Source organism: Desmodus rotundus, chromosome 11 (assembly GCF_022682495.2).
Source record: "Desmodus rotundus isolate HL8 chromosome 11, HLdesRot8A.1, whole genome shotgun sequence".
NCBI classification, from domain to species: domain Eukaryota; kingdom Metazoa; phylum Chordata; class Mammalia; order Chiroptera; family Phyllostomidae; genus Desmodus; species Desmodus rotundus.
Window position 1 is genome coordinate 1353516 of NC_071397.1, and position 24302 is coordinate 1377817.

A 24302-nucleotide genomic window follows, 5' to 3' on the forward strand; every position below is an offset into this window, starting at 1 on the left:
CCTCCCCACCCTTGTGCTATTCCACCCGCCCCACCCACTTCTCCACCTATCGCTCCTGCGGTCTCCTCTCTACCAACAACCTCCCTCACAGACAGCGCCTCTTCCTTCTCTGCACCCCCTCCCGGCTCTTCCCAGCCGGCACACTGCCCCCGTGTGTGTGGTGTGAGCGCCTCTCCTGCCCCGCACCAATCCTCCCCTGGGGCCATGGGGCAGGAGGGGACTTCCCTCGTCAGCACGGAGCCTTCTCAGGGACTACTTGTCCCCATCCTGCCCGCTGTCCCCACCTGCAGCCTGCCCGGTGGCAGGTGGTCTCTCTTCTGCGCTGCCCTGCCCTGTGCTGCCTTTCCTGCCTGCTTCGCTCAATCCACCTCTTCTCCGATCAGACCACTGCCCCTCCCCCTTTTACTCTCCCACTTCAGCCAATTTCTAGACTAAGGCTTGGGCACTGGCTGAACAGCAGGACATACAAGATTTCGGAAGGCAGTTGGGGTTCAGAGGAGACAGGCAAGAGAAGCCTGAAAGTTAGGAGGAAGGTTTAGTCATGGAGAGCCAGAGGCAGGAGGCAGGTACAGGGAAAAAGTAGAAGGGTCCAATGCCTGGCGGCTGCAGGGAAGGAGGAGCAGGACAGGGTGGGTTGGGGGCTGGAGGAAAAGGGCACTTGGATCTCAGGCAGATTCGAAGACCAGCACAGAGGTGGGCGTCACACACACCCACGTCGGGCTGCTGGCTGTCTCTCTGGCCTCCTTTCCCCATGCGCTTGTTGCCTGAGGGGCCGTGAAGGAGGCTTGACACAGGAGAGCCAGGCTGGGGGAGACTCCACACCAGGTTTCACAGTGGGGAGGGTTCTACCTGCCCTGCGACACACCTCACTGCCAAGCAGACCAGCCAAGTCCCAAGTGAAAGGGCCGCGCAATGGGCTGCGCAATGGGCTGTATGTGCGTGACTCTGCCACGTGGGTTGGGGCACGGCTGTCCACAGCCGGGTCACCGGTGTGCAGCGTTCCTGAGTCAGGGCATATTGGGCTAGACCAGGTGGCCAGTGAGCTCCCTGGGGCTGGGGACAGGCTCATATGGGCTCTCACACGGGTGTCTCAGTGTCTGGGTGTGTGTGTGTTTTTTCCTGGCTTTGATGGGGAAAATGAAGTCAGAATCTTGGACGGAGCTGGACACAGCTTCCTTCCGCTGCTTTGGCCCGAGGCCCCCACAGCTTCCCGGAGATCTCTGGGCAGGAGTAGGGGAAAGTAGTGCCAGGGTGAGGGTCCGCAGCAGCACAACACAGGGAGGGGCAGCTGCACGAGGAGGGTTCTCTCCGCTCCCCCGGTTTCAGGAATTGTGTCCCAGGGTCACACCCGTTTTTTTGGTTCTGTGCTGCATATTTTGGTTTTATTATTTAGGAAGTATGGCCACCATAAGTATAGTTGCCCAGAGAGAGGCCAGGAGACCCTGGAGAGGAGCAGGAGCCGGAAGGACGGCCCTGGGGTGTCCTGGAAGCCCACTGCTGAGTACAGACAGGACGCCGGAGTCTCAGAGAAGAGTGCAGGGTGCCAGACATGTACGAGCTCACCAGGCTTTTGAGGAAGCCACTGGAAGCTTGAGAGACACAATTCCAGGTTCTGAGATAATCACTGCCTAAGATTTGATTCCCCTGGATTTGAAACCCAGGGGAATAAAAACTTCAAGGCCCCTGGATTTCAGGCTTTTGCCTCCCCAGGAGTTCATGTCTCACACAGCTGCGTCTCATCGGGAGAACTCCAGGCCTTGCATAGGGCAGGCGCCTGGTGCGTGCTCCTTGGTGCTGAATTGTGAGGCATGCTCTCCCTCTCGGGGGCCCGTCCAAGCCTTTCCCATCCCTCCCCCACTTCCCTCCCGGCACACAGCCTCTGCCCTTCTCCTGAGCTCCTGGGGCCCTTCTCCTGCCTTCGTACCTTGTTTCCCGAGCCCACACAGCCCAGCTGGCTCACTGCTACCTCTGTAACGTTCTCAATACACTTTCTTTTATTTAAAAAAAAAAAACAAAAAAACTGAATTGTGAAAGGACTGGGAAAGAAAGATGGGGAAAGAGTGTCTGGTAGGGAACCCCAGGTGTGAAGGCAGGGATGCCAGTGGTCAGAACAGGGTTGCCTTCTCTGAGGAGTTCCGGATGACAGGCTTAGAAAGGGGTGCTGCAGAGAACCGTCCACATGCTCTGGCTGTTCTCTGAACCCCCAGTCCAGGTGTGTCTTCAGCTCTGGGCCTCCACCCTTGAATGAGCCTCCAAGTTCCTGTCCTGTCCTCAAGAGGATCAGGGGCAGGACAACACACACAGGAAGGGAAAGACAGGGAGAAGAGAAGGAAGACAAAGAAGAACACGGGCAAATCAAGGGCAAGGACCTGAAAAACGAGGAGGAGGGAAGGAACACTGACCGGGCCGTGACCCAAGGAGGCAGGCCCCGAGAGGGGAAAGACAGGGCACGCGCGTACAGGAGCCCCCTACAAAGCACTTCCTGCACAGTGCGGGCACTTGGTTAAACGGAGGCTCAGAGGCAGCAAGCGACTTTTCCCAGGGGCCCTGCCAGTGCTGGGGGTGGGCCTCGGCCCAGGTTCTCTGGTCCCAAAGCCCGCATTCTCTCCCCTCCCCGAAGAGGAGCCCTGCAGAGACTGAAGACTTGAGGCAGACACAAACAAAGGGGCTCCTGGAAGACTGTTTGAGAAGGAAGGGTGGGTGATCTGGGTTTTTAAAACTTCTTTCTGCACATAGGTTCATTAGAAGAAACTGCCACATGTAAGACAGGGGGATCGACATTTCACTGGGATTTGGAGCTGGGAGATGGAGAGGAAGGGGAACACGGAGAGAAAAGACTGACCGAGACGCAGATGGGAGAGAACTAAGAGACTCGGGCTGAATGGAGTCCAGAGCCACAGGCAGAAAGATTTGGACCCTCAGAACCTCCTTTGCCTGCAGACATGGGTGTGGGGAGAAGGGAGGAGGAAGGACATTTCTATCTCATGACAAAGAAAGTCACACAATTGTTTTGTTCTCGGCTCTGGGGCGGGTGGGCGCCCATATTTACCAGAGGGACTGAGGTCGCTGTGGCAACCACACATCTGGGCCCCGGAATCCAGATGTGCTGTATCCAGAAGCCATAGCACAACGATGAGGCAAACATTAGGCTCTCAAGTCCTGGCCCCACAGCTGGAGAGCACAGAGGGCTGGAGTGGGAAGTGAGGGGGAAGACTGAAGCGGGAGAAGACAGGAAGTCATGGAGAGGGACGAGGAATGTGGACAAAGCAGTGGAAAGGGAAATGGGGGCAGGGGAGCATGAAAAGTGAGGAGGTCGCCCAGGCTCAGCAGGAGGCGAGGAGACCGAGAGAAACAAAAAGATGAACAAAGAATAATGGGTCAAAAGGAGGTGATGATCTGGAGGGGTGGGAGGGGTGAGGGGAGAGGACAAAGAAAGGCAGGAAAGAAATCTAGAGAAAAGAGGAGGAGGAGACAGTGGGTCAGGGCGATAAGAACAAAGGGCAAGATCCTGAGGAAGGAAAGCAGCAGGCCAGGCCTGTGACCGGAGGGGCCAACAGGAGGTACAGGGGTGACAGCGGCTGGCAGGCCGAGGGGCCTTGGAGGCCCAGACTGCTCTGCCTCAACCCCCAAGGCATACCCACCCTCTACGCCTCTTACCCTTCCTACCACCCACTCTCTCAGCCAAGAGTCTCCCAGTTCGCACCACAGTACCGCTGCCCCTCGCCACTCGGACAGAAGAGCCACACGTCCCGCCCCAGAGCCCCCAGTCTGAGATGGCAGCATTTCAAGCACCTTCCCGAGTGGGGGTCAGGAGAGAGGAAGAGCAATGGGACAATGAAACAATGATGGACTCAGAGGAGAGGAGACCAGAGGAGAAAAGGACAATGTGAATGAAGCAAGGAGCAGAGGCAAGGGGAAGTGTGCTGCTGTGAACCAGACCCTGTGAACAGTGTCTTCCTCCCTCACATCAAAAATGGAAAGCAGGTAGAGACATCCCACTTAACAGATGCGGAAACCAAGGCTTACAGTTACATAGCAAGAACATCTACTAAGAACCACCAGTTCAGGTGATCCTTGTTCTTGCACTCACTGCTGGATAGGGCTGGATAAGGCTCAAGGGACCCTGGGACAGGAGGTGCTGGCTAAGGAGCCAGGGCTGCTCTCAAGGTTGCCACAGTTACTCTGTTTTCACCCCAAACACAGCAATGGAGGGGGGGAGCCTGGCTGGACACATGAGGTTCTTTCCCCTCCTTCAGGCCTGGGCTTTTGGCCCGGGTGGCCCCTGTCCAGTCATCCGGGCGTGGAGCCCAGGCCCGGCCCAGCCCTCTAGCTGACCCAGGGCACTCCTGCGGGAGTCAGAGGCGCTGCTGGACGGGAGCCGCTGGCAGGGATCCCCACAGGTTGAGTGAGATCTGGTCTCTCTCTTCGTCCTGCTCCCCTTCCTGCTCATCAGAAAGCGCAGCCATCTGCTCTTGCCCTTTTCTTGCAACTGGACCCTAAAGTCTTGGTCTCCTCCAGTTCAGGGCTAAAAAGATGCTCCTCACCCCCCCCCCCCCCCCCCCCCGCCCCAAACACCACCCCTCCTCCATTTCGGCCCCTCCTTTCTGGCTCACAGCCGCTGGGCCCCAGCTCAATTGTTTGTCCTGGAAAGTGCAGCGAGGGAGGGAGAACCTGCTAGAATGCAGGGGACCCAGGGAGGCTGCTCACCCCTAAGGGCGCAGGGCCCCCTGGCCTTCCTGTTTACTCCGACACATTCCAGGAATCCGTGGCCTCTGTGCTGTCACACCATGGGACATCCCTCCCCTCCCCAGCCCCTCCCACAGACACGCCCCAGTGTTGCCAGGCAAGGGGACGACAGGAGGTCTACAGCCACCGGCCAGGCTGTCCTCAGTGCTTCACTCCCTGACACGCGGGCCCTAGAGAAGCCACTTTCCCCCAAGTGCCCGCCACGAGCCAGGAAGGCAGCCACCGTTCCTTTAACTCCCTCCAAGTTGTTTATTTAATAATTAAAAAAAGATATGCACATACACAAATCTGCTCTTCCTCATCACCCTTCCTTTATGCCCGGAAATGGGTTCCAAACATAAAAACGGCCCTCGCCCTGCCTAGGGGCTACACTCCCGCCTCCACATCCCAAACAGAGAAACAAAAGAATCAAGAGCCCACCCAGCCAACCCCTTACCCTCACTCAATAACCTCAGTCAAAGCAGCAGGGACTGGGGGTTCAAAGAAATGAGAAGAGCCCTATATTCCGAAAAGGAGTGAGAAGAAAGGTGAACCCCTTCACCTCCAAATAAGTGCTTAACCCCCGCAGCCTGTCCTTCCATTGCCAATTGCCCAAGTACAGGGATCAGGGAGATGAGAAACAGTCCCACTTAGTGACAACCTCTCCCACCCCCAGCGCGAAGTCAGTGTGAGAGGCAGAGGTCAGGGGTGATTGAGGTAGAAGGGCCGATGGGTGGCCCGGTGGGCCTGGCCGGCTGCAGAAGCTGGCAAGGGGCCACCTGTGGCATTGCCCGGGGTCGAAGACGGCTGTTTTCGGAGCGAGGGGGGCACCGTGGAGGTCTTGATGTGAATCACCCTGGTGTCCATGACCTCACACTCGATCTGCATCATCTCCTCATAGTCCCCAAGGGCCCCCTGGCCTGACAGGGTCTCTGTGAGAAGGGGAGTTAAGAAGAGAAGACGGAGGCAAACAGACGGGCAGGGTCACGAAAGCAGAAGTGGACAGGGAGGAAAGGACGATGGTGACCAGGCAGGCCCACAGCAGGAGTCAGTGAGAGAGGAGGGATGGAATTGGTGCAGGGAGAGGGAAAGGAAAGGAAAAGAATGACATCGGTAAGTGTGAGGTCACAGAGGAGAGGACATCAAGAGAAAAAAGGAGGTAAGAGTCCGGCAGGTGCCCAGCCCACCCCCTTCTGCCCAGCACCAACTCAAGCACCTCCACCAAGGGCGGGCCCACACGTCACCTTCCTCCCATCAGCTTCCTGCACTTCGTTCTGCTCCACACCCATTTCCTGTTTCTCCTCACCTGAGAACCTAGCATCCCTCTGGATCGCCTACTCCCCTCCACACCCCCTCAGCTCCTCATGCTGGATGTCCCTACTGGAACGCCCCCTTCCTCAATTTCAGGACCCTGCCCCACCCCTCATAGGGAAAGAACTACCATTGGGGGCCATGGCAGGCATCACCAGGGACATCTTGGGCCGAGAGGTCTTATTGTGGCTGATGGCTGGGAGTAGCAGGTGGTCCTAGGGAACAAGAGGGGCCAGGCCAGGAGGGTGGAGGGAAAGACGCCAGCAGGCTGCCTGGCTCTCCTCCCCACCTCACCTGAACACACACTGCTGGGACACCCAGGACGATGGGGGTGGGCAGGGAGGAGAGGCTCACCCGCCGGAAGGAGACCACATAAAACGTGTCTTCCCGTCGGTCAATTGCATCCAGGAACTCTGGCTGTGAACGGTCTGGGTGGCGATACAGCTGCAGTTGGCCCGCAGAATCCCTAGGCAGGTGAAAAAGCAGGATTTGGGAGGAACTAAGCCCAGTACCCCATTCCCATTGGGAAGCAGGGAGAAGACGAGAGAAAAGACAAGAGACCCCCAGTGATGAGGGAGGCATACGACACTGGTGGCAGTGGTGACAAGCACTGGCCAGCTCCTGGGGATATAGCTTTTCTGAGTGGAACTTCACTTAATAAGGAAGCACACCCCCTAGACTCACCTTTCCGGGGGCCCGGGGGATTGGGTGGGGACTGCCTGAACTGGAGGCAAATTCTTCCGCCGCTGAGACTTCTAGAAGGAGAAGTGTCTAAGGACTTGAAGAGGGTGAAGGGAGAAGGGAAAGAGAGACGGCGACGCGGCCCCTGGAAGCTGACTCCACCTAACACCCACCCTGCCGCTTCCTCAACAGTCCCTCAGGCCTCCACAAGGACGTGCTCCCTTGAACCCCCCCGGGCACTATGCCCGTGTCTACCTGTCTCTTCTGGGCCCCCCGGGGCATCTTCCGCCGGCCTCTCTGGTGGCGCTGCACCCAGCCGCTCAGCTCATCAGCAAGCCTGCGGAAGCACAGGAGGGAACAGCTCTGTGCCGGTCCAAGGCTCCCACTTTCCTTGCCCGCAACAGGAGGGAGCACAGTAGGGAGAGCTGGTGCTCTAGAACACAGGGACAGAATGAATGGCAGGGAAGGTGCCCCAGCAGCGGGTCCCCCGCACCTCAGGGACTCAGTTCGGTTGAAGTGCCGGCAATCCGAGGAGAGGAAGAGGTGGTCCAGGTCTCTCAGCAGCAGCTCCTTGGTGTTCCCGGGGAAGGCTGTCAGGTTCCTGGAGCGAGGCAGGGGGAGGCAGTGATTGCAGCTGCCCAGCACGCCACCAACCGAGAAGCCCATGATGGCAAAGAGCAACTGTGGCTCCCCTCAAAAAGAAAAGATATACTTGGGGGAGAAGGCATGCAGCACCCCTAAAAGAGAGGGCCCTCTCCTCACCTGAAGCTCGGCTGGCCCTCCCGGCGGGGCTGCAGCTCCTCGGGGCCCTGGGAGGAGCCCTGGAGGGGCTCAACTCCATGAATGGGCAACTGTGCTGAGAACTCCAGCAAGTGTCTCCGGGGTCGATGCTCCTCTCCGCTCATCCAAGGAGAGACAGTAGCTGAAGGAGGCTCACTGATGCTGTGGGGACAGGGCAGGACAGAGCATGAGGGAGAATTCCAGCTTTCCCGAGGTGGTCAAGGACAAGGGCTCCGCACACAGTCCGCCTGCTATGTAAGACTGACTCTCTTCACCAGCCAGAAGGGAATGAGAACAGTGCCCACCTGGCAGGGCCAGGAAACGGGAGAAAAGGACCACGCTTAACCCAGAGGCTACGCCTCAGGAAGCCTTAAGTCTGTTTTTATCAACATTATCAGCACCACCTACCTCAGGACATACCACGTGTGAGATTAGTGATAGGACAGGAAGGGACTGCTGGATACACCCCTGTGCCAGGGATCCCACAGCTCTGTGAGTGGGATGAAGGAGATGGCACCAAAGTAGGCAGCTGAGGGTGAGCTCCACCCGAAGGTTCTGGGGAGCAAGGAGGGTCTCACCTGACAGGCCCAAAGTTGAAAGCAATGAAGAGAAGGAAGACCATGATGCAGACCACCTTCCTGTTTCCAGACCCTAACTTGAGCTCGCTGTTCTAAGGCACAGAGGAAAAGAGAGAGGGTGGGTGAGGCACCCCAGGGAGCCCCCATTGCGTCTCCCAAGGACACGCGTCTCACCTCAGCCCACAGGGCCTCCAGCCGCCGGCGGAGGGCAGCGTTCTCGCGGCGCAGCTGCTGGTTGTCGGCGAGCACAGCCTGTAGCCGAGACTCCAGCCCCTGCAGGTACTCCTTCTTCTTCCTCCTGGACTGGCAAGCTGACTCCCGGTTCTTGATCATTCGCTGCTGCCGCTTCAGCAGCTTTGCCTAGGTGCCCAGAAAGGAAGCTGGGGAGGGGAACCGCTCCCGCAACGCCAGGGGCTGATTGCCCAAAGCTTGTGGGGGCCATTCTCCTGCCTTCCTGACCTTACCGCACCAAAGAGGGGAGCGGGTTCTCCTCTCTACTGAAACACTTCAGGGGGAGGGACCCCTCTCAACCACCCCCTGCCGCTATACCGGAGAGCCGAGAGAAGTCAGGCTGTAGGAAGAACTTCCTCCATTCCGGTTCCTAGTGAAACTTCAGTTCCTCTCCTTGCTGGGTGGTGTCCCCTCTTCTTAACTCTCCTTTTTAGGGCCCTAGGTTCAACCTTGCTAACTGGTTTTCACTCGGCAGCAGCCTCCCTGTTCCAACTGCTGTCGCAACCATAACACAGAATGACCCCCCTGCCTTTGACTTACTGAGACCACCCCCACTTCTCCACCTGCAGTTTGACAACAAACCTACGGACCGTAAAACTACATGAAGTCGACACTCGTACGTGAACAGGAGCCTACTCTGACTTTCGGGGTCACCTCAAGGGTCTGCTTCCTCACTTTTTGCTCTCTCCTCATGCCACAGTTCTCCCCCACGACAGACTGTCCCCTTCCATGCCCGTTACTAGCCCCACTCCCCAGTACTTACGTCCACTTCAGGTGGGCAGGAGCTCCCAGGCATAGGAGCTGGAACAATGCTCTTCCTCTCAGGCCGTGGAGCAGGGGGGGCCGGCCCCTCAGGCTGGACTTGAATAGCACCTTGAAGAAGGACAACTGGGGACACTGGGGCAAGTGAGCAGGAGAACGCGGTCAGACAGCTGTAAGTCATGTGGGGCCCTGTGTCCACACCTGAGCACCCAAGGGCCTCAGGGGCCGTGAGCTCCCTTGGAGGGTCAGTCCAGCCCGCCGCCTCCTTTCCTTCTTCAGTACCTGGAGGGGGCTGGACAAGGGGCTGCAAAAGGACGGTGGTGCTGGGAGGCATGGCGCTGGGTGGCACTGGGACAGTAGTTATCACCACTGGTTTAGGCTGCAGTGGTGGCTTCCGGGCAGGCAGGGCTTTGCCTGAAGGAAGGTGGAAGGAAGGAAGGAAGGAAGAAAGGAAGCAAGGAAGGGAGGAAGGAAGGAGAGGAATGTAAGGACTGTAGAGCTTTCGCCAGGGACCCCAGGTCAAGAGGCCCCATTACCTGAGGAGCCATCGGATGGACCCACTCTGATCTGAACAGCTCCAAGTGGGGGGCCTGCGACATCCCGCAGGAGGCACCCTTGAGGGGCTGGGGACTCTGTCTTCACTTCTAGTATTTCCTCTCCTATAAACGCCTACGGGGAGTAGGGGAGTTCCAGAAAATCTGTGAGCCAGAAGTGTCGAGAAGAAGGAACTGAAGCAGCTCTCCTACCTCTGAGTGTGAGCAGGAAGTCACTGTACTGCCTGGAGGGAGGACGGGACATTGGTACTTGCCTGGCTGGGGGACTCTGCTGAGAACAAGGAAGCCTCAGAGTTGATGGAGGAAGATGGGGAGACAGGCTCCACCTTGGTCTGGACATCTGTGGGGGGCAGGGTGAGACAGACAGCTTGTTACAACATGTTAGAACCCTCATGAGACTCCAAGAGCAAGGTCTATGTCTTGTGCCTCACGTCTACCAAAGTGACAAGTACAGGCCCTCAAAATATACAAGTCAGAGTAGAGCATCTGACGCCAATAGTCATCAACAATTTTTTTGCTATAAAGGCTTTTCAATCCTTACTTTGTTTGTCCTCATTGTAACTTTTAATTTTTTTAAATATTTTATTTAGTTATTTTTTAGAGAGAAGAAAAGAGGGAGAAGAAGAGGGAAAGAAACATCAATGCGTGGTTGCCTCTAGCGCACCCCTTACTGGGGACCTGGCCTGCAACCCAGGCATGTGTCCTGACTGGGAATCGAACCGGAGACCTTTTTCTTCGCAGGCCAGTGCTCAATCCACTGAGCCACACCAGCCACGGCTCCATTGTAACTTTTAATAATGTGCTGGATATGATCTGCTTGTTCCTCCAAACCCAATCTTCATCCTTCCCTGCCTTCCTATGAGGCCTAGGAGGAAAACATGAATGGACTACACCACCGGGCTCCCTTGCCCTCTTGCTTCTTGTTGGAGAAGCAGCGCCAGGAAACCCTGAAGGCACTTTGAAATTAAAAATCAGCCCGTCCAACACTGATTTCATTGTGCTCCTTCATCAGAGGGCTGCTGCTCTTGTGGTCACTATCCAGTCACCAGTACCACCACCCACTGGATGGCTGCCCCAGCCAGAAACCCAGGCATCCTCTGACTCCCGCACAATGCTCAGGGGGTCACTGCAATTCACCCATTCCACTTCGTTCCTTCTGCCTGCCTCTTGGCATCCAAGTATCTTACTTGACTAACCACATGAGCCTCTTCCTTGGTCCTCCTCCGTCCTCCTCCTCCGTCCTCCAGTCTTGTTTCTCTGCAATCCATTCTCTACTCTGCTATTAGAGTCACCTTCCTAGTCATACTGCTCTCCTGCCTGATTCTTCAAAGGCTCCCAGCTGCCCACAGGATAAAAGCTAAGAGTCCCTCAGCAGGGTTCTCGCCTGTCCCCTGCAGCCTCTGCAGCAACTTGCCATTCCCCACTCCCTGTTCACATCCACTCAGAAGAGCTGCAGCTTCCTTATACACACGCCAGCCCGCACGTTCTCATCCTGGCTAATTTCTACGTGTCCTTCAAAACTCGGCTCAGGAAAGCCTTCCTCCAGCAGCACAGCCCCAGCCTGGTGGGATGCCGTCCCTTCCGAGCCTTCATGGTGCCCTGTGATGACCTGCACCCCAGCATCACCACCCCTGTGTTTACTGGTGCTTGTCTGTCTCCCCCCACCGCACCACAGGAACCTCCAGTCAGCGTATTGGTCACATCTTTTTCACCTTTGCGTCCCTAGCACCCTGTCCAGTACCTGGCACGGAGGAGGTGCTCAATACATGTTTACCGAACAAAGACATTAAGAGTACATAAACTCGACAACACTCAAAAAAATAGCACAAATAATGTTAATTGTAGAATCTAGGAGTTGAGTATACAGTATTCTGAGTATTCTACGTTTAAGAAAATTCACTCCTGGCCTCTCTCCAAGTTATCTGCCATTTCCCCTCCCCACCTTATCCTCCTTGTCCTGCTACCTGGCCCCCACCCACCACTCACATACATACATGTGTGTGCACACACCTGCACATTCTACCTGGTAAAGCCTGGGGGTTGGGCAGGCTGTTAATACCTGAGGGATCATCGGAGGTGGGGCCCACATTGACCTGGACGGTTTCGATGAGGGAGGCCGGATCATCTCCCAGGAGGCAGAGCGGGGGGGCCAAGGACTCTATCTTCACAACCAGCACCTCCCCTACACCAGGGGTCTGGGTGAGAGTAGGGTGAAGTGGGAGGGCAGAAAGAAGAAAACAAGGGAGGTGTTGAGGGCAAGAGCAAGAACAGAGGCTTGACAGATTACAAACCCCAATTATCTGACATTCTGGTTTGAATGGTACTCAGCATCTCGCCACTGGTCCTCTCCTTCTGCTTTATTCCTGGGAGGGTTGATGATGCCTCGTGATTTCAAACATTGCCTCAGAGAGGAAATCTCACGCAGGAACAGTTCCAGAATTCCCAGCCCCACCTCAGCTGCCACACATCTCCATACACTAAAAAGAGTCTATTTTCACTTCCAGAAACTAGAGTGGAGATGTGGCAAATGAGAATGTCAAAGAAACGACAAAGGCAAGAAAGGGGCTGCCCTACCCCGCCCCCCCCAATCCGCAGCACCTACAGGCAAAGGGAGTGGAGCAGAGTCCTTGCCACAGAGAACAGAAGTAGGGAGATGGCTCTCTGACCTGGCTGGAGGGCTCTGCAGAGTGACGGGATGATTCGGAGCTGAGAGAGGAGTTGGAGCGGGGAGAAGATGGCTCAGACTTCACCTGTAGATCTGGAGGAAGGGGGTTAGAAAATAACCAGGAAGCAGAGCCTGAGAAGGGTCCAAAAAGTGCCGAGGACTGCGGGTGGGGACCTCCTCACTAGGGCAAGGCAAGAGACACACGTGTAATGAAGGTGTTAAAAAGCACTCATGCGGGGGAGATGTGAGGACGCGGGGCTGTACAGTTCCTGAGAAACGGGGAAGATGAGGGTTCCTGGAAGGATGAGGGGATCACAAACGGTACTACCTGGGAAAAGAGGCAGGGGGTCCCACGGGGGTTCGGGGGGGCTGACATCCATCCCCACATCCAGCATGCTGCTGCCAAACTGAATGAAGGAGGATATTAGATGGCAGGACTTTGAGGACGTGGTTCCAGTCGAGCTCAGGCCTGGGAATGAGCCCGGGTTCTGGGACCACTCCCACCCACGGAGGCTAAGAGACAGTGCTACTGCGGGAGCAGTACCGGGACATCCTTCTCCGGGCAACGGAAGAGCTGCGTCTGCTCCTCGGCCACCTCATCCAGGCCGGTGTACAGCGTGCAGTCTGCAAGCGACGCGGAACATCAGGGGTGCTGCCCCGTGGCCCAGCCTGGTCCACCGCAGCCCTCGCTCCACCCCTCCGGACCCACCGCCCGCTCACTTGAAAAGTGCCACAGCCGAACAACTCCAGCTCCTCCTTTCCCGACCCCGGAACAACTCGACGTTCCCGCGGGGAGCGGAGGTCTCCCCCAACTCCCGCACCCCCGTAAGGACAACGGGCACCCCTGCTGCCCTCCTTCGGAAGGCGGATTCTGCACTTGCCCAGCCTTCCTCTCTGGGCCTCCGCTTCCTCAAGGGCACAGTATGAGACAGCCCTCTCCCATCCCCGAGGCCTCACTCCACACACCCCAGTCCTCCGGGCTCAGCAAGTTGTCGGTGAAAAATCGCGTCGGGTCCGCAATTTCGCTGAGGAGCATTAGCTCCGCCATCTTTGCCCCCGCCCCCCAACCAACCCGGAGACGATTCCCAAGGCCCGCCTCTCCCCATCAGCGACTAATCAGTGGACTCTTCAAAACGCGAGGGGGCGTCCCGGAAGCGCTTTTGACCAGTAAGAGGCCTGGATGCTGAGCACCGGCAGCAATACAAGAGGCGGCTCTACAGGCTGAGCCAATGGGAGCACGAGAGGAAGAGGCGGTGCACGAGGAGGGGGAGGGAACACTCCACAGCACCCGGCCGTGGCTCTGGTGCAGGCGCAAAGCGGGACCCAGCGAGAAAGCTCCCAGGACCTGTAGTTCACAAGATTTAAAGGCCCGCTTTCTACCCCTAAAATACTCAGTCCTATTCATCTTCGGAAATGGCTAAGCCCCCTAAAACAAAGCATATGTAACCATGCTTTTTTAATGGTAAAAAAGGAAAGCGATGCACTGCTGCCTCCCCTAGGAAGGCAAGTGCTGGGAATGAGATACCGGTACATCTGAAATCCTCCCTCTGGGCCCATCCCCCCCAATCTCACTGCACAGACCACAATTCAGATTCCTGTCTCTTTTAAGGTTTAACTTTTTTTTTTTGAAGTCCTCACCTGAGGATATGTTTATTGATTTTAGAGAGAGAGGACGGGGGAGAGAGAGCGAGAGAAAGAGGTCTTTGATGTGAAGGAGAATCATCGATCAGTTGCCTCCGGCATGCTTCTGGACTCAGGATCGAATCCTCAAAAGTGCTGGCATACAGGGCGACGATCCAACAAATTGAGCCATCCGGCCAGGGCAAGGTTTAACTTTTAATCAGCCAAACATCTTGCGGAGACCCTGAGCCAGCCCTGCATCCTGTTTCTTCCCCTGAAAGATCACCTTTCCCAGCTCCTCCCGGGCTGCCCGGTTTTTTGGATCTACTGCCAGCACCTTCTTGAGGTCAGCAGTTGCTTTCTCCAGGTTCCCAAGAGCAGCCTGGGCAACCCCCTTCGGTACAAGGCCTTTAAATGCTCAGGTTCTCGCTCGAGCACCCGGTTACAGCTCTGGGCTGCCAAATGGGGCTGCCCTAGCAGCAACTGACAAGCAGCCAGATTGGCATGAAGGACCGTCCGTTCTGGAGAGCCAGGTGGGGGTAAAGTCAGCAGCAGCCGAAGAGCCCGTCCATAACATCGCGCAGCCCCTTCCGGGTTCCCAGCTCGAAATAATTCTGTGCCCCTTGCATGTTCTTGCCTGGCCAGGGTCTCTTTCTCGCTGGCCTTCAGCTCCCAGGAGTCCTGGCCTTGAGTGAAGGAAGCCAGCGTGAGCCTGACAGGAGGTCCAGAGTGCCCAGGGAGCTGAAGTTCTGCCTCCTCACCTTGACACATGGACTCCAAGCATTTCTCTATGAGGTCTCCCCAGGTTCCCTCCCTCCATGGGCCTAACCCCATAGTTAGCTCTGTCCAGCCCTCTGGCAACCCTGACCCCAAAGGAAACCCAAAAGCCAGTACCCGGCAGCGGGAGCCCAGCTTGGGTTTGTCCAAGCCACGGCCACGGACTATGATCTTCTTGACAAAGCTCCCATCCGGACAGTACCAGAGGTCAGCAGATTGGAGGGGCTCTGGCATCTCACTAGCTGATGCATGAGGTTTAACAGAGTTTCCTTCAAGTCCAGCAGCCAGTTTTTCGGTCCCTTGAGGATTCCCTAGAATTTTGCTGGCTGGATCTGGGCTCATTCTCAGCTCAAGAACTTCAGTAGGAGGCTCTTGGGCCTGCTGCCTAATCTGAATAGCTGAATCAAGGTTCTTCTGGGGATTCGTTCCCCATTGTTGTTGCCATTGAGAGGTATCTTTCTCTTCCACTGGATTGATTGGTGGCGTCTCCATTTTGCTGCCTGGTCCCTTCCCTCGTGGGTAATCAGTTTGGGTCGGAAAGGGATGGACTAGGTTCAGGTCAGCACCCGGAGGGAAAAATCAAAACAACGCTTATTGTCAGGATTCCTATTTAGACTTCTTCCCCGTCTTTCTGGGTCCGGCCCCGGTCCTCTAGGTCCTCATTTATTTATTTTTTCCTCCAAAAATCCTGCGGGAGCCTGGGTTCCACCCGGAACTAATCCAGAACTATAAATTCCACAATTCCCTGCGGTTTGGGGAGCCGCCCCAACTACAGACACCGATCGAGTCCAAAAGGTTCTGGGCTGCCGAAGACCCTAGCCGGGTGGTGCTGGCCGAACCACTCGGGTCCCCATCCTTCCGAAGCAAAGCGCTCACTGAGTGCTGCCCTCGGAGTCTCGCCGCTGCCGGAGCAGGGGCCGCGGGATAGGGACACTGACAGTTAACTCCCGAGCCCGAGAGGCGGCGAATCCAGTCCGATTCCTGGCAACCAATCCGGAGGCGGGAAACGTCTGGTTAGCCCGCCTTTGGGGCGTGACATCATGTCCCCCAATCACGGGGAAAGACAGCTCCAGGCCTTAGCAACCGAGCCCCGCCCAGTCGAACTGAGCTAGGCTAGTACGGCGGACCTGGTTACTGAGTCGAAGAAGTCCTGGAACGGGAGCCTGGGGCAAGTGCGGAGAGCAGAGAATGGTGGAGCTGGTGGTGGACGACACCGACAGCCGCCCTTTTTTCTGGCTACCTCAGGCCCTTTGCCGTTGACTTGACCCCTTTGTCAGGGGCAACCGTCTTCTCCTTGGCCCATTCAGTCCAGGGTGCTCCAAGATAAACTCTCAGACCGCTTTCTCCTCAACTGTTTCCTTAGTGGATCACCTGAGCCTTCTCTTTACTTTTTCGCTCATATTCATCATGGACTGCAAGCTCTTCTTTTTATTTTATTTTATTTATTTATTTTTAGAGATGGGGGAGAAAGAGAGGGAAACATCAAGGTGTGGTTGCCCCTCGCGCGCCCCCCGGCGGGGACCTGGCCCGCAACCCAGGCATGTTCCCTAGACTGGGAATCGAACCCGTGACCTTTCGGTTTGCAGGCCGGGGTGGGTCTCCTTTTCCTCAAGAAATCTTCGACGGTTCCCAAATTTTGATTTGACTATTCGTCACGTGGGAAACTTAAATTGCAGGTTGTGATTTAGGAGGTTGGATGGGCCCTGTGATTCTGCATTTTTTACAAGCGTTTGGATTCTGCTGCTGCTGCTTCGTGACCACACTTTGAATAGCGTGATTCTATAGAACAACCTCACCCCATTCCCTTCACCCCTTGCTGTGTGCCCCTTCAGTGCATCCTGTATTTTGCACACATAACTGGTACAACCGGTATAACCTGCTCCACCCGGGTATCATCAGTGGAGAGCAGGGCCTCCTCCTAATAGAAGACCTGGGTTCCTTTGTGGTTCGGGTTTGCTTCCCCAGCACACTGCACAGGCTGGGCCACCACAGCTCTTTGGGAAAGGAGAATCCCACTCTCCAAACCTCGCTTCGGCTCCTTTATTTTGGTCTCTAACACCCTAGATTGTGCCCCAGACTACGAGGGCCCCGTCAGGACAGCCAGGATGGAAGATAGTTTCATAATCCACAGATGCTGGGTCAGAACGGTCCACTCCCTGTTTTGTGTGGAGATTCACTAACCTAGACCTTTTTTTCAAGTTTTATTTCCGGGTTCTGGCCCAGAGCCACCTTAGTACACTGCCACCCCCTTCCTCCTATGGCTAAATACTCTGATTCTTGGAATCCCTGGGCTTCTACCGAAAATTAATCTATTTTTTTCTCCCTGTTTCTTCCTCTTTCCATTTCAGGGGTTTCTGGGAAAAGCAGGAAATCTAGAATGAGTCACAAAAGGTTTGATTGCACCCTAATCCCTGGACAAAGATTGCTAATTTGTATTATGTGTGCCCCAACTGAGAGGGCCACTCCAGGGACCCTTCAAAGGTCAGCTTCTTTCAGTTTAAAGGAACTATACTCTGCTACAAATGTAGTGCTTGTGTGTGTGTGTGTTTCCTTTGGAACAGACTCTGCAGGGCAGGGCACTTGTCTTCTTTTGTGTCTCATCTACTCATTCATTCATTCAACGAGTATCTGTCAAGCACCCGCTATGTTCCACAGGCAGCACGCTAGGAACTGGGGACACAGAGGTGAGTGAGACAGACAATTCCTGCTCTCACGGAACTTCCAGTCTGGCCCGGGAGAATAAGCAATTGCAGTGCCACGAAGAAGCGTGGGGTGCTACGGCAGTGAATGAGGGATGAGGGAATACCCCTTAGGGATGAGATACTTTTGCTGGAGCTCTGAGAACACACCTATAGACCCCGTATTGAGAAACACTGAATTAACTGGTCAACTTTGGCTCTTTGGGTGATTTCTTATCATCACTGTGACTATAAAACCCAATACAAACGTAGGGGCTGAAACTCCCCCCAAAAGTAATCCAAGTCATCCAGAATGAATGTTTTTATTTTTTAAAAGATGACCCATCAAAATGAAAACACAAAATTCAAGTTTCGTAAGAGGACTCAGAAGTCCCCAAAGAGAAATCCATGGGTATGTAGATTCCTTAGGTCTCAGCTTGAGAAGCACGGGACCAGGAAGGAGTGAAGGTGTGAAGAGCCACAATGTCACTGCATGAATGTTGACTGACTCACACCGCTTGCTCTCCCCCACCTGCCTGCCCCTTGGGTCTCACCACAGTGGGGCTCAGCTCTCTGAGAACAGTCTCCAAGGAATCGGGAAGTAGGAGGGAAACAAGCCAGGAGGGTTACATCCCCAGGCCTGGGGGGGAGGACCTGGGATCTGAAGAAGACCCAAAAAGAAGATGACAAATAAAAAATTGCTTACCTGTTGGGACAGAGGCTTGGACTGGGGAGTGAGGAAGGAGTGATGTCTCTCCTCTCTCTTTTCCCTAAAGATTTGAGGATGAGGTGGAAGAGCAGACTTGAGGGGAAGAGATGAAAAGGAGCCTTCTTCCCCAAGTGACTGGGTTCCATCCCGCCCTCTCGCTGTAAGTGTCCTCTGCACCCTCTTTTTCCTTTAGTGGCACAGGAACGAACCTCACCAGCATCAAAGTGTACGGATGCGACTGGGACATACTTCCCTTGTGCCTAAGATATTTCCCCAGCTTCAGGTGAGGAGGATGGTAGGGAGGAGCACATAGGAATCTCTGGAAAGGGAGTGAGCTTCTGGGAAACTCTGGGTTAAGAAAGTGAAAGCCTTTTTTTCCTTCCTGGCTGCTTAAAGACCAGCTGCCATCAGGCACAACACAGTAACTGCCCGGGTCCAGAAGTCTGTGACCAGTACACTGCTTCAGTGGGAACAAATGGCCATTGATGTCCTTCACTCTGGGAAGGCAACAGTACCTAAGACACAGATCCGGGGAAAACTAGCCGAAATGTATAAGGCCACATCGGGTGTCATCTTTGTATTTGTGTTCAGAACCCATTTTGGTGGTGGCAAGACAACCGGCTCTGGCACGATTCCTGGGATCATGCAAAGAGAAATGAGCCCATCGACGTACACGGTACGGCCTGTATGAGATGAAAAGACCTCGAGAAAACAGGGACAGGAACCTAAGAACTGGGTAGAGAGAGGGGCTGCAGAGGCCAGGGATGGTGCTGCAAAAAGTGAGCTGGAGACGACGGGAGTGAATGTTCCTCAGTAACTTCGTCCGTGCTGATCGTGCAGGTTTTTCACGAGGGGACGAATAAACTAAGGACTTTTTAAAAAGTCAAAAATATACCTGGGAGAATGCAAGGACCGGGGTGGGGCGGCAGTCACCGATTCTTCTAACTGTGAGTAAGGAAGATGAACCCGATTCTGGAACAATTATTCCCTCTTCCAAGGGGGCACTGAATGCCTTGCCGAAGATGGGTGTGAGGGAAAACCCCATATCTGGCAAGTTTCTGAGGAGTTACCTGAAAATAAGTAATTGTTTTACATCCCACCTGGAGTCACTGCTTTCCTTCCTTGTTTCTGAGTCCCCTTCTTCCAAGGTGTCTCAGAGGATCTGGAATATTCTGTTAGGTTTTGCCCTATCCCGTAAGAACATTGTTTTGCCCTCATTAAAGATCTAACCTGATGGCAAAATTAGGATGAGGTCCAGGAGCTGGTGCAGGGTAATTTGTGAGTTGGTGGTTTTCCCGTACACAGAGGATGGGATACCTACCCTCTAAATGGGTGAAGTAAGGTTCTTTTCTTGTCCATTCAATAATCCTTGCTGGATACTCAGAATTCACCAATGAAACATGGAGATAAAGACAGGGTTAGTTAGCCCTGGCTGGTGTGGCTCTGTGGACTGAGAACCAGCCTGCAAAACGAAAGGTTGCCGGTTCAATTCCCAGCCAGGGCACATGCCTGGGTTTCGGGCCAGGTCCCCAGTAGGGGGCATGCGGGAGGCAACCCATCCATGTATCTCTCGCACATTGATGTTGCTCTCCATCCCTTCCCCTCTCTCTAAAAGTAAATAAATAAATCTAGTTAAAAAAAAAAGACAGAGTTAACCATCAGTAGCCTAATGAGAGTAGAGTTATTTAACCAAAGCTCCAGATGCAAGGGCAAAAGTGGCAAGTGGTAGGGAAGTTATGTCTAATTGGGGGCAATCTGAAAAGTAGTCCAGAGGGTTGCGCCTTGGCAGAGGGCCGTCGTTTTGACCTGCTGAGATAGAAGGGATTTACTGCAAGTGGAGAACGCAGCACAGGCTGGAGAGATTGGGAAAGGGCTGTGACTTTATTCCCAGTATTACGCATCTCCGGCTCGTCCGTCTCAGCTCTCAGAGTATTCCAGTACCCGTTCCCGCTGCCCTGTCACCAGGCATCGAGCCCGTTGGAAGTTCTGACACCCTCACATCCCACTGTGTTCCACACTCACCACATGGGACCATATGCCGCACTTGCTTTCTGCCATTTAGCATCGGCACACGTACAAAAAATTCTGGTTTTCCAAAGGCTAAATAAATCCCCATTCTGTGGTTCTTTGTTCTGGGATTCATGTCAAAATTGTTCCTCCTGTTCGCTCCCAAAGCTTTTGGCGTCTGCTTCCCTTCTGCGCTGGGGTTTTGGGCAGGATGAGGCAGCCTTTACCACAGTGAAATGTTTAATGATGAGAGCTGCTCTTCACCGGGCCCTGACCACACTATGACCACAGTAGCCGGCCTCCTGCTAAGTCTGTGTGTAGCACTTCATTTTCCCTCACACAACCCCAGGCGCTCCCTCTGCAGTCATTCAGCGGGGCTTCCCGGACGACCGCCCCTGGGCCAGGCACTGTGCTGGCTCCCGGGAATCAGGCAGCCGGGAAAAGTGCTGCATCTCTTGTAGCTTATATTCAAATGAAGATAATAAGCTATAAAACCCCATCAGGAGCCCTGGCTGGTGTGGCTCAGTAGGTTGTGTGCCGGCCTGTGAACCAAAGGGTCACCAGTTTGATTCCCAGTCAGGGCACATGCCTGGGGTGCAGGCCAGGTCCCTGGTTGGGGGTGTGAGAAAAGCAACCACACATTGATGTTTCTTTCCTTCCCTTTCTTCCTCCCCTCCCCTGTCAAAAAATAAATAAATAAAATCTTTTAAAGAAATCCATCAGGAAGTATAATATCAATTCTGTATAATCAGGTGGTATTAGATAAATAATTACATCAAAAACAATATAATGTGCTATAAACACAATGGAGCAGGGTAAAGAGATGGCTAAGAAAATGCTCCCACACGTGCACAATGCTATTTTTTTAAAGATTTTATTTGTTTTATTTTTAGAGAGGGGAAAGGAGACAGAAAGAGAGGGAGAGAAACATCGATGTGTGGTTGCCTCTCGCACGCCCCCTACTGGGGATCTGGCCCACAACCAGCATGCGCCCTAGACTGGGAATTGAACCAGCGACCCTTTGATTCTCGCGCCAGCACTCAACCACTGAGCCACACCAGCCAGGGCCACAATGCTATTTTTAATCAAGTGATGAGGAAAGCGTCTGTGTGGATGTGATACTGGTGCAGACATAAATGATGTAAGGGGCACACACACTCGTATCTGAAGGAACGTGTCCACAGAGAATACAGGAGCGCCGAGGCCCTGAGGCAGGAGGGAGTTGGATTTTTATGCCAACCTCACAGTAGCTAGAAGAACAGTAAGGCAACCGGAGTGGGTTGAGCAGAGGAAGGAAGGGAAAGAGTAGGAGGAGATTAAGTCAGAGAGGCGGGGAGCGTTAGGGAGGCTAGGTAGCCTTCGCAAGCCAGGATAAGGGTTTGGATTTTGTTCTAAGTGTGATTGAGAAACCATCAGAGGGTGTGAGCAAGGTGAATGATACCATCCGGTAATCTGCAAGGTCGCTCTGGTTTCTGCATGGAGGAAGGACTATATCAGTCAAAAATGGAAGCAGAAAATCCAGTTAAGGGGTTAGTCATGGGAGCTTGATTAGGGTAGAGGAGAGGCCAAGGGCAAAGTTCTGAGGCCCTCTAACATTCAGGAGTCTGGAAGACAATAGGAGCTGTCAGTGGAGGCAAGAAGGAGCAGCAACAAGGAACTAAGAAAGACTTTTTTTTAGTTTAACCCAGAAAGAGTGTTTAAAGTGAAGAAAAGCATTTCAAGGAGGAAGGAGTGATCAGCTGTGTAAATGTTGCTAATGGGTCTAGTCCGGGGTTTCTCAGTCTTGGCACATAATGTATCCCAAAGTAAATGAACGTAATGCAGCTTAAGAAAGAAAGTCTTCCTGCTGTTGTTGAAGCTCCCTCCCTGTGTGCCCCTCCCACCAAGGGTAACCACGCTTCTGAATATTGTACTTTTACTACTAGGCAAGTAGCAAGTGAGGTTTTCTTATTCCTTGTCAAAGACAACTTATAGTATGTTTGTATGATGATGGAAATGTTTTAGTAAAGAGGGGCAAACAGATTACGTGGGAGAGATAGGGAATAATTTCAAGAGTCTGTTTCTGAGCAGGTGAGAAGGGACTGGATCCCGTGGCACAAACAGGTGAAGCTGGCAGCGGGTTGGCTTCTCTGAAGTACCGAGGGATGGCAGTGAATATGGCAGAGACGCGATGGACTGGTAAATTTAGGAAGGAGACCACGAGGCAATTCTCAAGGTTTCTATTTTCTCACTGAAATGAAAAGAACGGTTGTCATCTTGTGAAACTGTGGTGTCAGATTTGGGGAATGTAAACCAACCGCGGAAATGTGGGCTGGCAGGCCACACTGAAGGCCCACAGGAAGTGGGACCAGTGAGTATGACTGTTTTTCCCCAGATGTGTTTAGCTGTTGGGTGCAAGTGTGGAGCAGGCAGAGTTGGCTTTCACCAGGAATAAAACGTGTGGGAGAGAGAGAGGCAAGGGCTGAGAGGTGATTATAGTGTTGAACCTGGGGTCCTACACTGGGCGATGAGGGAAGTGAGGAACTGAGGGGATCACACATCAAAGAATAGCGAGAGAGTCAGCGGATGGGAGGTCCAGGTGGGGCTGAAGAATGTTGGGATGGGGGTTCTGGGCAGAGGACGGGGTGGCATGAAATGACTGAAGAGATTTTGGCAGCGTGGCAGTTACTGGTAACAACCGAGTCAAAGATTTGACCCAGAGAGTGAATGGCTGGGGAGAGGAGAGAAACATCATCAGAGGTACTGAATTTTCATGATGGAAGAAGCATTGGGGACCCCGAATGGAGTCATGGGGAATCAGAGCTCCAAGTAGAAGTTACAGGGGTAACTCCTGGGGGAAGTTACCTGGAGGACAGAATCTTTGTTGATCGGGGACAAGAGCCAAGGGCAACATGTTGGAAGGTTGCTGAGGTAAGGCAGGAGGAGACTCACATTGGGACAAGCTTCCTGAGAGAAGACTCAGAGTGAGGTGAAGAGATCTGGGAGAAATAATTTGCAATTACTTTTTTCTCTCTGCCTAATTCCTTTTAGTTCAATTGTGTCCAAAGAGGTTTTATCTGGAAGGATCTGAAAACCAGTGACAAACCACTTTTGGCTCCTGCCTTCACAAGGTAAGGTGAGTACATCAAGATCTCAGGAGAGAAGAGATGGGGGGAAATGCAGATAATGTCAATAATGAGTAGGTTTTAGACCTGGTAACTTACTCAAAGAGAAAGCTACTCTGCCTGAAGCCACACCTTTTGGCCTCTCCCCTCCCCAGCGGAGGTCCCTGAAGTGATTCCCAGCCTTGGCTGCTCATGGGCATCACCTAGGGATGTCTTTAAAAATATTGATGCCTGAGTATCACCCGCAGAGATTCTGATTTAATTGGCCTAGATGCAAACAGGGCTTTGGGATTTTTAAATGCTCCCCAGATGGATCTAATGTGTAAGCTGAGAACTGTTGCTCCAAGGAATGCCACAGCTCTGTTGAGAAACCCACTGCTTAGTCCAACCTGTCGAAGAGAGAGATTCCTTCTTGCTGGAGGTGAGAGGCTGAACTGATCCGGGCCTTGAAGAATAAGGTAAATTTTAGCCAAGTGGAGCAGCAGATGTGAAATGTGAAGAACATCCTGAACAAAGGCTTAGATGTGGCCTGAAACACATGGTAAGCAGCAAATCATTTGGTTTATAACAGGCAGAGGCTGGAGAAAGAGGTCGAAGATTTGAGGATGGCTGAGTAAAGACCTGGAGGTAGAAATGATGAGTAATTCAGTTTGGTTGGAGATTAGGTTGAAGTGAGAAAGCTGAATGATTTTAAGGTATGGAAGGTGTTGAGTGCCAAATTAAAATTCTGTAAATAATGGAGAAAGCAGTAGGGAAGTTTTCAGGCCCTTTGGGCACTGGGGTTATTTAAGTGTGTGTAGGGAGAATAACCGGACAGCAGTGGGAAGGGGGACTTGGAGCTAGGTCGATGTGGGAAGTAGGGAGACCTGTTAGGGGAGCTGTTGCGGTGATCTGCGTGAGATCATTTCCCGGCAAGGGCTGGGCAAAACTTATAGACTCAGAAGATACAGTGGTGGTGGAATTGACTCAGCTTGTCAGCAAACCAAAAGTAAAGGCAGAAAGGAGTTGGAGAAGGCATCGAGTTTTCAGATAAGGGTGCTTGGAAAATGGCGCCAGTAATAGAGACAGGGAAGCAGGTTTTCAGTCGCATTTCGTCGGTTTGGTTTGGAACATGCTGAGC

The 24302-nt window shown here is 53.7% G+C and overlaps 2 protein-coding genes across 3 annotated transcripts; both read right to left on the bottom strand.

The window, feature by feature from the left end:
• Nucleotides 1-4971: 4971 nt before the first annotated feature.
• On the bottom strand, nucleotides 4972-13378 carry ATF6B (activating transcription factor 6 beta). Of its 2 annotated transcripts, XM_024557631.3 has the most exons (18): nucleotides 13254-13378; nucleotides 12832-12911; nucleotides 12616-12694; nucleotides 12289-12380; nucleotides 11682-11817; nucleotides 9877-9962; nucleotides 9605-9737; nucleotides 9351-9482; nucleotides 9070-9203; nucleotides 8250-8435; nucleotides 8076-8167; nucleotides 7480-7659; nucleotides 7211-7318; nucleotides 6973-7054; nucleotides 6721-6791; nucleotides 6391-6502; nucleotides 6167-6251; nucleotides 4972-5657 (listed from the first exon to the last, which is right to left on the bottom strand). In XM_024557631.3, the coding sequence occupies exons 1-18, from the start codon at nucleotides 13333-13335 to the stop codon at nucleotides 5428-5430; spliced, it is 2100 nt and encodes a 699-aa protein (XP_024413399.2). In that variant the 5' UTR covers nucleotides 13336-13378; the 3' UTR covers nucleotides 4972-5427. The 2 variants fall into 2 exon arrangements, with proteins under 2 accessions (XP_024413399.2, XP_045049286.2); XM_045193351.2 differs by lacking the exon at nucleotides 9351-9482.
• A 733-nt stretch (nucleotides 13379-14111) lies between these two features.
• FKBPL (FKBP prolyl isomerase like) lies at nucleotides 14112-15638 on the bottom strand. The gene is given in 2 exon segments (XM_024557938.3): nucleotides 14112-14297; nucleotides 14300-15638. Coding segments are annotated over 2 exon segments (1047 nt in total). The 5' UTR covers nucleotides 15177-15638; the 3' UTR covers nucleotides 14112-14127.
• Nucleotides 15639-24302: the final 8664 nt, after the last annotated feature.